This window comes from Coloeus monedula, assembly GCF_965178545.1.
Source record: "Coloeus monedula genome assembly, chromosome: 14".
NCBI classification, from domain to species: domain Eukaryota; kingdom Metazoa; phylum Chordata; class Aves; order Passeriformes; family Corvidae; genus Coloeus; species Coloeus monedula.
The window spans coordinates 5698235-5709836 of record NC_138794.1 but is presented as its reverse complement, the minus strand read 5'-3'; the positions used below and the strand labels follow the sequence as shown (position 1 = coordinate 5709836).

At 54.0% G+C, this 11602-nt stretch overlaps 1 protein-coding gene across 1 annotated transcript; it reads left to right on the top strand.

Moving 5' to 3' along the window:
- Positions 1-9303: 9303 nt before the first annotated feature.
- AEN (apoptosis enhancing nuclease) lies at positions 9304-11290 on the top strand. Its single transcript, XM_082290890.1, has 3 exons — positions 9304-10125; positions 10419-10619; positions 10990-11290. Exons 1-3 carry the CDS (start codon positions 9412-9414, stop codon positions 11191-11193), a joined length of 1119 nt encoding a protein of 372 aa, XP_082147016.1. The 5' UTR covers positions 9304-9411; the 3' UTR covers positions 11194-11290.
- Positions 11291-11602: the final 312 nt, after the last annotated feature.

Sequence of the window (11602 nt, the reverse complement as noted above, 5' to 3'; positions counted from 1 at the left end):
GTTTCCACACCAATTAGGGTGCAAATTAGTCATCCGGAGAGCTATCCAGTGGCTGTGCTCAAGGGAAGCTCTTCGGCACATGTGCCACCTTCTTCCAGGAAGGCAGGTGGCAAGCACAGGTGGGGTGGCCACGGCACAGACAGGGAAGGGGTCCTTGGGGTGCTGAGGCCTGCAGTTTGTGGTAACAGCTTGGGACTGGGCTGAGACTCCGGGACTGGGCATGGAGCAGAGTCAGCAAGAGGGTTTAGGGTGTCTCCATGAGCTGTGTGTGCTCCTCCTTGGCCCCTGGACTTCAGGGTGACTTGGTGAACCCCTGGACTCTGAGATTAAGCTCCCTGTTGGCACTGACAAGGAAGGGAGGTGAACGTGAGGATGAGGTGCTCAGGTCTGTGCCTTGCTGTGATGGGATCCAACCAGAGGGTGTGTCAGAGGGTTGGCACAGAAATGTGGTTTAAGGGTGGTTGACATCTTGAGGCTGTTGGGTCTGGACAGTCTCCTGCTCAGGTCTTCAGGTGGACGTGTGGAGGCACCTCAGCCACAGCCGTGGCTGTGCATCCATCCACCTGCAGATGAAGCTGCCCTTGTTCACTTTAGCTGAGAGGTTTTTGTAGAAGACACAGCTGAAATGTGGGATGAGAGTTCAGGAGGAGGAGGGTCCAAAGGAGAATAAACAAAGCCCCTCTGGGCAGCATTGCTGCATTGCTGGACAGCATGGCTGCTCTCCCAGGGTGCTGCAGTTGTAGGAATTCACTGAACATGACCAAAGGCGCCTGCTGGGAGCAGTGGCACAGCCACCCAGCATGCAAGGGAGAACCTGGTTCACTGATTGATGGGAGACTGGTGGCAGACGTGGCAGAGAGGTGGCTGGGAGGAGGCATCTGAAAGACACTGCTGGCTGTGCACGTCCCCACGTCACTCAGAGTGGGGTCTAACTGCAGCACCAGGCATCATCCCTGCTTTCCTTCTTCACCCTCTTCAGGGGCCCTGCAGAACCACTGCACAGAGCCCATGCTGATTGTCAGAGAGTCAGGATGGGAAGGTTTCAGCTAAAATATCAATTTCTCGGTGATCTCAGTGGTGAGGTTCAGCTTCCCTGTTGCTTTTGATCCCCTTTTGCTGTGTTTATGGGGTGGTCTTGGCTGGTGCCTCCTTTTCCATCAGAACACTCATGTCTGTCTCTGCCTTCATGGGACAAACTCAGGGTCAGGTGCATGATGCTACGTCCCTAAATATTCCAACTTCCTCATTTCCCATGGGCACAGCCACCATGCAGGGACCAGAAGCCTTCCTCACCTTCTGGCCAGCCTGCCTGCTGCCTGCTGCCCACTGCCTCCTCCATCTCCTTCCAAACAGAACCAGAATTCCTGTGAGGAACCACCTGCCCATGGGACGTGCCCTCCAAGCCCCCATTAGTTAGCGCTTGCCTTAAGCACTGCAACATTTGATGCCTTATTCCTCCTAATCCCGCCTGATGTAACCGTGGCTGTCCTCATTAGCCACATAATTGTCTGGCAAACACAAAACAGGCCCTGACACAGTCTAAGGAAATTGGCTTAAAAATATGAAGCCACATTCTCAGATGTTGTTGAAGGGATCTCATTTGTTTATTTGCATTCACACGTCACCCTGTGGATAATGAGGGACAGACTGCTGAAAAAGCACCTATTTTCTTAAAGATCATCTGAGAAGCAGGTGGGAAATGCCAGCTGGGATATCCAGCCCAGCCTCTGCACTCCTGGAGGACAACTACCTCTCCACTTGGTCCCAGCTGTTCTACCAAGGGGTTTCCAAGAAGAGAAGGTGGCATGTGCCACCCATGTCCACACTGGTAAGGTTGCCCAATGAGAGACTTAGCCATCCACATCTCCCACTGATAAGGCCTTGAATATGAATTTTGAAGGGGCTCTGACAGCAGATGCCAGGGCTAGGTTAATGGAGGCAGTGGTAAGAAATCTAATTAACCCTAAATATGTTGTTTAATTTGTGCAAAGTTGTTGTGCTTACTCAACTATAAACTCCATCCCCGGCTCTAATGACAGTGACTTGCATGGCAGCAGTGGAGAGCATCCTGGAGGTGGGCAGCCACCCCGTGCTCACCCTTGAAGGTGCCCTCAATTACACACAGAGTGTTCCAGTGGTTGCCTCCATCTGGTTCTTCCATGGCATTTGAGACCCTTTTCTAGCTGCAGTCTTTGGAACGGGCACCTGCGCTGCTTCGCTGCCTGCTCTGGCATTCAACCCTGGTGCACGACTTCCAAAAACCAGCCTTCAGGACCCAGCAGTGTCAATCTGTTGATTGCACTCAAGTCCAGGATATGGCTTCAGGTCGTTGAGTTCCCATCACAGCTCTTAGGCTGTAATTATGTTCAAGGCTCTTTGCCTCGGTTATGTCTTTTTACTAATGCTTGGAGCCGCCGTACTGATCTTTTCTTCAAGGCTGACCTCCATGTAGCTTCCCAGGAGAGAGCCAGGACTGTTATTTAAGCCAATTCACAAACCAGGTCCCAAAGGCTAGTTGTCCATTATACGATTTTTTGAACAGCAGGAAACATCAGCAGGGCTGGTGGTGGCTGATCTCTTTGTGTTGGTTCAGGAAGAAGCACAGGAACGGGGATGGATGCCACATGTCAGGTTCTCTTCCCAGGTTAACCTTCCCCAAAGATCTTTGACCAGACAGCAGCTCCTCTGCAGAGGGGCTCTGGTGGCCACAGAAGGGTGATGCTGCACCTCAGCTCCTCCATCTCCCACCAAAGCTCCATGGTCCCCCCGTGGCCACTACAAGAGACACAGACACACACGTACCCTTCAGAGACATCCTTCCTGTGGAGCAAAAAGCTTTAACCAGGTCCCAGAAGACCTACAGTTGCCCGGTGAGGTGAAGTTTGACAAGAAAGGAATCGAGAAGGGAGATGATTCACCTCTGGGGTCCATTAAAGCCAAGCAGGCTGATCCCACACTGCCACAGGGTTTGTAGGAGCAGAGACTTCCAGCACCGAGCCCTCTGAGGTCCCCCTTAGTGCTGGTACTCTAACAGTGCTGGGCATGGGGAACACAAACACACCCTTGGCAGCAACACATGGTTACACTGAGCCCTGCAAGATCCACAGCCTCCTCCCTGTGGCCTGCAGCAGCTCCCACTCCCATTTCGAGGGGACTGCAGCACCCTCTGTCTGATGGGAAGTCTGGAGGGAGACCTTGGCTCGCTCCTCCCTGGACACAAACTGTTCCTCCAAGCCACTGGATGTGCCTGGTGGTGATGCCAGGGGGTTGCTTGCTGTCCAGGATGGGATTCCCATCAAACAGTATGCCCAGCAAGCCAGCCTGCAGCCACAAACGGGGTTCCCAGTGGGGTCCCACATGCAGGGACACAGAAGTGCCCTCGGAGCAGGGGCAGCTCAGTCACCACCAGTTTGAGTGTGTCCCCGTGCAAATCTCTTGGCATCCTGTTCCCACACTGCTGAGCTCCACAGCCCTTCCCCTTGAGCCTGGGGACAAAACCAGGTCCCTGGGCAGCCAAGGGGAGAAGTGGCAGACGAGCTCAGTTTGGGTTTTCCTTTCTTTTCTTTTTTTTTTTTTTTTTTTTTTTAAGAATTTAAAAGTGGCAGTGCTAGCAAAGGGTAATTATCCCTCTGTTCCAGCTGAAATACAATTAAGGCAGCTCTCAATGAGCCCCCGGGATATTGTGGTTTACTAATTAACAAGCGGATATGCTGTGGCCCCTGTCATGGCAATTACAGCATGAGACAGGCTTCAGGAGCTCTAATTACACGTCAGCCCGCGACACACGCTGCAATACAAATTAATGAGGGCCCGAGCTGGCAATGGAGGGAGTTTGCCCAGCAAGAGGCCAAGATGGGCAGCAGGGATGGGGATGGATACAGGAGATAGGGATGTGACTCCAAGCCTGGGGATACCATTGCACGCTGCAGGATCAGGAGGATGAAAGGAGGAAATTTGGGATAAAATGCCCTATGGTTACCCAAAAATGGTGCACTGGAGAAAGGAGAGAGGCTTTTGCTTTGTGGAGCCATGGCCTGATGAGATGAGTGGCATTTGGGATGACTGCAATGAATAGCAAGTATCGCATCTTCCACTGTTAATTCCCAGACCAATAAAGATGCTGTTAAGAAAAGAAGTCAGATGGGAAATACCCAACAGGGTTTTGACTGCTGACAAATAACAAACAGATCTCCCAGAGCCAGGAGGAATTTTTCTGACAAATTGTTTATTGGGGAAAGTTATGCACTTTCAGCTTGAGTCGAACTAATAGCTTTGGCCAGGTCTGGAAAATAAAAAAAAAAAAAAGCAATCAGGATTTTTGTAAATGCAGTTTTGACATCTTGCATTTTTAAAACCTGCTTCTTTTCAAAACGTATTTGAAAGATGTAATTAAACCAAAATACAGACCACACACCTAACAAGGACACTTTGTTTCTGACAAAATGAAACTATATTTATCAGCTTTGCTGATATTTATCAGAGTTTTGCTGCTCCAAGCTCAGCAGTGGCACAGGTTTTCTGTGACATTAGTGTGCCTGTAGAATTTACTGCTCCTGAATTTACTGTCTCCTCTCCAGCACCAGTCTGCTGCGGACATCCAAGGAGGGACGGTGGGAGGTGCTGTGGTGGATGCTCCAGGCTTTGGCCACCAGCATCACCTGCAAATGCCACTGCAGACAGAGAGGTTCTCGGGCAGAGGGAGGACCTGGGGAAAATGAAGCCAAGCTCCCAGGTTTTGGAGCTCCCTCCGGCCTCCTGCAGGGGTGGAATCAATGGAGTTCAGGGGCAGCCCTTGCAGGGGATGGGGTCTCACACCAGGGGGGTGCGCAGCAGGTCCCTCATTTGTTCAGGCTGTGACAGAGGGCTGAGAGGAGGCAGGTGAGGAGCTTTCAGACTAATCCTTCTTGTTCCCATGCACTGTGGGTAGGAGACCCTGCACAGTCCCCACTGCCAACACCCAGAGCACAAAACCGCCGGAGGCCACCCCGTCACAGAATGTGGCAGGGGAAGGGCACGCACCTCCTCACACATAGCTCCCAGTATAGATCCCATTAACCATCGCAATTAACACGAGCCAGGCCCTCTCCCTTCCTTGTCACCCCAGCCAGAGCCGTACATAAAAATAACTGTTTATTACACAGCAGGCAGAGCCCAGCTTATCACTGCAGACAGGAAATTGCTGCGCAGAAACCGCACGTTTCACTTTTAATAAGTTTGGCAATAAAACATCTCATCAAACGAGGCCACGACAGGGCAATAATGAAGCTTCCGCGTGGACCGTAATTGCTCACTGCTCTCCTGGGGGCGAGCCAGAAAATGGGGAGCGAGGGGGGAGATGGATGGCAGCATCATCCTCCCTCACCTCCTGCTCTGGGAGCATCCATCCCTCCTTATCCCTGGCAGCATCCCTGCAGCACTGACACCCTCCAGGACATGGTTGAAGAGGAGATCTGTCCATGCTGGAGGGATACAGGCAATTCCCATGGAGTGTTGGAGGAGATGTCAGAGGAATAGGGAGGCTCTTGATGCTCCAAGGGAAAGGAAAAGGTTTTCTGCCTTCCAAGCACAACTTCCCAGCACTGAGTAGTCTTCAAGGCTGAGCAGGTGCTCTCACACACAGTCCATCCCCATCCTTAGCCCACAGGGATACAGTCTCCTGGAGGTTTTGCTCAGGATGGGGATCTCACTACGGCAGCAGAGGGGTCCCACAGGAATCCCTGTGCTGGGCCTCTGCTATGGACCAAGAGGGCTGCAGCGCTCCGAGATGCATCGCAGCAAAGGCCAGGGAGTGACATGGTGCCTGTCTGGTCTGACATCCTCGTGCTGGTGGCCTCAGGCTGCTGGCTGGTGACACCTCAGCCAGGTGGCACCGGCTGCCCCAGCTGGTCCCTTGCACCAAAGGATGGTGCTGGTGTTCCCAGGTGCTCCATCGTGATGAGACTTTCTTTCTGTAAAGGAAATCAGGTTCAGCAATTGGTCAACTGTCCCAACCTATTTCTGTAGCTTCCCAGCTTCTGTTCGATCTCCTGGATGCTGATGGGTGCAAACCAGCCCTGCCACAAGCCTGCTCAGAGTGAGGGGAGCAGCTCAGGGAGCCCTGGTGAGGCTCCCCAACCACAGCTGGGTGATGAGCAGGCACCAGGCAGCCTGCAGAGCCCAGGATGATTAAGTGATCCCTCATCACCCCTGGAGGCAAAGCGGGGTCCTTGCTGCCTTCTCTGAGTTAACCTATCCCATTCCCACCAATCATCCTCCTTGGCAGGGAGGGAACAGAGAGGTCCAGGAGGACATGGTGCAACCAACACTGCAAAGAGGAGCTCTGGCATCGAGGTAACATGAGACAAAATGATGCGTGTCCAGGCTGGCACGAGGAAATGAAGCAGTTTAGAGTCACAGCAGGAATGTGCTGGCACTGGCAGGGCCCACTGGCAGGCTCCCGGGTGGGCAGGAGGCTTTGTTGGCCTGCAGCACTGCTCTTGGGGAGTTTACCTGGAATTACTGATCCGCATCCATAAACATGATCACGTTAATTGGTTGCTGAGGCTGCAGTCGCCATCTCCTCTCAGCACTGGGACTTCATCTCCCTTCCCATCCCAAATGTCAAGATCTGCCTGTTCTTCCATCTGCTCGGCACCATGGCCGAGGACAGAGAAATGGTTGGAGAAGGGAGAGAGGCAGAGGATGGGTGAGTCCACAAGCCTGGAGCCAGTGACAGACACCCACTTCCACCGCCTCTGCTCTGCAAAGCAGCGCCTTGAAAATAAACAGCAGACACCTTCTGGAGGGCACCAGGAGCTCTGCAGGAATCCCTGCAGCCTCGGGCAGTGATGACCTGGGGAAAGGCACCTTGTCTAGAGAGCAGCTTTTATGGCAGAGCAATGACCAGGTGGCAGGAGAGGGACCAGCTCCCAGCTGAGGACAGAGACACCCAGGCTGCTCAGCCTGAAACCAGGCTGGTGCTCATCTCACTTGGAGCACAGCCAATCACTTCTAGTAAATTATTCATCTGACAAATTTAGCCTGTTATTCTAGTCGTGCTCTTTCCAGAGTTTTACAGATTTCGTTATTATTTCAAATTGTGCAAACACTGCAGAAACCTCTCCTGGGCTCTGGCGCGCTCTGCCTTCATCTCAGCTCATCTGCCACATCTGAAACAGGATTTCTACCATCTGGTGCCCAACCCTCCATCCCCAGCACCTTGGGGAGGTGAGTAGAATCCGTGTTCAACACAAGGCTTTTACCAAAGGGAGAACCATCTACTGAGGACACAGGGGTCAGTGGGATCACAGCACACTTTCAAAGTTACTTTGACTTATCTTTCAAGGATATTTTGACTTTTTTTCACCGCCATCTTTGCACATGGGGTAGGGGGAAAAAAATGATAGCACTGTTCCCTTGCACCCTGGACTATCTGGTTTCCCAAGCCTGGTCACTTTGAAAAGCCAGAAAAAGCTTTTTCCTTCCTCCCCACATGTCATAATTTCTTCTGTCGAGGTTTCTTTGTAATCGTGAGGGTACAGCTAAAACCTTGCACTCTAAAAGAGAATGCAAACTACATCCTGGGAAAAAAGGAAGGAAGATGGATGGGTTTGTTGTGGACAAGCCAAGAGTGATCAGCCCCATGAGTGGAACAGCAATGTGTCCAGGGAGAAGCTCTCAGCCAGGCACTTGAATCTCTCATCATAATGCAGGGTGTGAGGGAGAAGAGCAGCCAGTGACACCACCTTCTTATCCACCCAGAGCTGGAGCAGAAATGCAAGCCCACATCCCTCACAGCAAGACTCGAGTTTGCTCCCACTTGTGTGGTGATGGTCAGCTCACACCTCATTTAGGGGGAGAAAAACAGAGTGAAGAGGCCCAGGAATACCAAATGAACCATCCCTGAGAGCTGTAATGCACAGTTTTACCAAAAATACCAGAAAAGAGTATAAATTTCTACATACAGACCTGACAGGACTCCCTAGCAAGATATTGTGAGACACTTGAATGACTCTCATTAAAGGGAGATTAATTAGCTGAACAGCAGGGATGGAAGCAATAGATGCAGAACACAGAGCAACTGATTTAAGGAAGAGGCATACTGACCAAAAGAAAAACAGAACAGAAATATGAAAAGATAAATCGCAGGGTAATCTAAACCCTTCCTTTCTGATCAGGATAGAGAAGCTAATGAGTGGTGGAAAGGGAGAACAGTGGAGTGCAAAAGCACTTGTCCTGCATCCCTGTGAGCCCCATCGGTAGCAGGGAGAGGGAATGCTCCCAGCAAGGCCCAGAGGGATGAGGATGGACATGGTGCCTGGTTCCCTGTGGAAGACTAGTGATTTTGTTGTTGTATGGCTCATCCCACCACAACAAGTCACAGTCTGCCCTAGGGCACACGGCCTCTGCAACGATGCTGAATGCATAGGGACAAGCTGCTGGCTGGGGCTGCCTGAGGCTCTTCTCCTCTTCTGACCACCTCGGACATTGCTTTTGTGAGCCTTAAGAGTGAAGCAACGAGAGGCCGGTCTGAAACCCCCGCTTCAACCATGCCCCAGCCGGAGCTGCCCCCCACAACCCTGGGGAGCACCCTGAGAGAGCCTGGAGAATGCAAACCCCAAGCTGCCGTGCTTCAGCCCACCCCACCTGCAGGACAAAGGGATGCCCACAGGGTCAGCAAACACACAGGAAAACTGCAGCACACCAATGCCAGGCTGCGCTGCAGGGCGTGGAGCTGGGCACCACAGCGTGCATCCCACCCCAAACCCACCACCACGGAGGATCCCTTTCCACCAGGGGCAGAGGTGGGACGGGCTGGAAGCCCTGAGCATCGCCCAGTCTGGGCTGGAAGCTCCAGATGCGGAGCTCCGGAATTCCCACAAAAACCCCCGACACCCCGCCCTCGGGGGCGGACGAAGCCCCGCCCATATGCAAATTAACCGTCAATCGCAGCCAATGAGGAAGCAGGGGGCGTGGTCACGGTGGGACTTGCCCGGGCATGTGCGCGCGGCCGCTTCCGGGCCGGACACGTGTGAGCCGCGCCGGGAGCGGTCAGCAGCGGGGACAGCGGGGCCACCGCGGGCCGGGGGTGGCCACAGGGGCCGGCAGGGGCCTGGGGATGGGTAACGGGGCGGGCAGGGGGCTGGGGCCTGGAGCGAGCTAGAGAGGGCCCCGGTAATGGGCAGACAGGGCCCTAGGGGATACGTAATGGGGGGGACACAGGGGATAGTGGGGTGGGCAGGGCCGGGACCCGGCTGGGACCGGGAATGGGGCGGTGTGGGACTGGGCAATGAGGGTGCAAAGGTGTGGGGATGGGGTGTGACAGTGTGTCCGTGTCCCCTCCCCCCCCCCCCCCCCGCCCTGCCTGTGTCACCCCGCGTGGGGGGGGGGGAGTTGCCGTGGGGTACGTGCGACCTTTTTTGACAGGGGAGCATGGGGTCCGCATGGCGCTCATGCCCCCCTGTGCACGCTCCAGCAGGAATGCCACCAGGCAAAGGGCAGATGACCCCGCTGCTGCCCGCCCCGAAGGTCTCCGCGCCCACCCTGCAGGGCAGCCATGGCCCCACCGCGGGGGGCTGCGCTCAGGCCCCGAAAGGTCCCAGCTCGCCGCAGGGTCGCAGCAAGAAGAAGAGCCGTAAGCACCAGCGGTTCATGGAGCGCCGGGCGCTGCTGGAGCAGAAGGGGCTGCTGAGCCCCCGTGGGCGCCTGGGCAGTCAGAGCCCCGAGGCGGGGCTGGAGGCACTCACCAAGGCAAATGGCACCACGGCACCGCGCTGTGACAAAGTCCCCAAGCCCAAACGGATCGTGTCTGCATCCCTGTCTCCATCTGCCTCTCCGGACAGCATAGCCAGGCACCATTCCGTGCTGCTGTCGCAGGGGAATGGCAGCTCCAAGAGGGTGCGGACGTCCGCCCTAGTCCTGCGCCCGGGCAAGTATGTGGCCATCGACTGTGAGATGGTGGGCACGGGTCCTCAGGGCAGGCTGAGTGAGCTGGCACGTTGTTCCGTGGTGAACTATGAGGGGGATGTCATCTATGACAAATATGTCCAGCCCGAGCTCCCCGTCGTGGACTACCGGACGCGCTGGAGCGGCATCACCAAGCAGCACATGAAGAATGCAATTCCCTTCAAGACTGCCCAGGCAGAGGTGAGGAAATAAAAAGAGATTTAAAAAAAAAAATTCCAGAAAGCCTTTGTGTTTTCTGTCAGACACAAATTGGGATTATTTGTGGCCTTTGCTGGGCTGCTCTGAGGCAGACACAAAACAGGACAGGGAGCTTCTGAAGCTGTGCAGTGGGTTGATTTGCTTGCTTGTTATTCTTTCTGGGAACGTAAAAACGAGAAGTCAAGGAGCTGAATTTAATACAGAATGGCTTATTTTATGCTTAATTGGTATTTCTTCCGCTGCGGTGTCTGTCTAACCCTCTTTGACTCTTTCAGATCCTGAAGATCTTGAAAGACAAGATTGTGGTAGGACACGCCATCCACAATGACTTCCAAGCCCTGAAGTACTTCCACCCGAAAGACAGGACTCGAGACACCAGCCAGATCCCTGCGCTGAAGAAGAGAGCAGGGCTGCCCGTCAGAGCCAATGTCTCCCTCAAGAACTTGGCCAGGCACCTGCTCCATAAAAAGATCCAGGTAAGCAGCAGGAACCTTGAGATGGGAAACAACCCTGGGTTAGCTATGAACCTCTGTGGTCAGCCTGGTTCTCCCACCTCCATGTGTGTTCTCTGTGAGGTGGAGATGAACCTTGTTCACCCAGTGCTCCTGGCTATAAATAAGCTGGAAGAGCCCAGGACCTCCCAAGCTGACCATTAAGCATCTCAGTAAAATCACAGGGACAGGATCTGTGCCCTCCAAAACGTGTTGAAGAGATACCTGTATGGCCTTGGCTACATCAAACCTTTGTGTCTCCAAAACCCACAGCACTTGTGTCCTTCCAAGCAAGCAGACCTGTGGGATTTTTGCTGCCCCTTTTATCTAACGAGGCTTTTCCCCCTTTTCTCAGGTTGGCTGCAAAGGACACTCATCAGTGGAGGACGCTCAGACAGCCATGGAGCTGTACAGACTGGTGGAGGTGCAGTGGGAGAAGGAGCTGGCCCACAGCCTGCCCCCTCGGCCCCCCAGCCCTGTCACAGACCCCACTGCAGACAGCAGCCAGTACCTGGATGACCAGTACTGGCCCACAGACCTGATGGCAAGCGGCCTGTGATGGGGGACAGCGTCTCCTCCACATGTTTTGGGCCGTCCTGGTGCCTTCAGCTGTTAAAGGTGGAGGTAACTACTGACCTCCTTCCCTGGGGCTTGTGCCCAGTACCCAGCCCTGCTCAGGGATGGAGACATGGTGACACCTGGACACCAGCATTCTCCCAAAAATGCTGTCTGCAGCCTCGAGCTGTTGCACAGAAATCAGGGCTGTGACTGTGCCGTGTTCATCTGCCACTTGGGGATGAGCAGTGTCCAGTGTCAGCCTGGAGGAGCCTCCATGGGCATGTAATGGGGGCTACCAACAGCCTCCATGCCTTCTGTGGGGTTGTCCTTCTCCCAGACAGCAAGGGGCAAGCTTTCCTGTGGAGGGACTGAGGTGTTTCCCTGATGCTCAAAGGCTGCAAACCATCTGG

What these genes read in the sequence shown, in the direction of transcription:
- AEN (XM_082290890.1), top strand. Translation starts at nt 9,412, where the DNA reads ATGGGGTCCGCATGGCGCTCATGCCCCCCTGTGCACGCTCCAGCAGGA. An exon ending in TCAAGACTGCCCAGGCAGAG is followed by an intron (nt 10,126 to 10,418) that starts GTGAGGAAATAA and finishes TGACTCTTTCAG; the next exon opens with ATCCTGAAGATCTTGAAAGA. An exon ending in TGCTCCATAAAAAGATCCAG is followed by an intron (nt 10,620 to 10,989) that starts GTAAGCAGCAGG and finishes CCCTTTTCTCAG; the next exon opens with GTTGGCTGCAAAGGACACTC.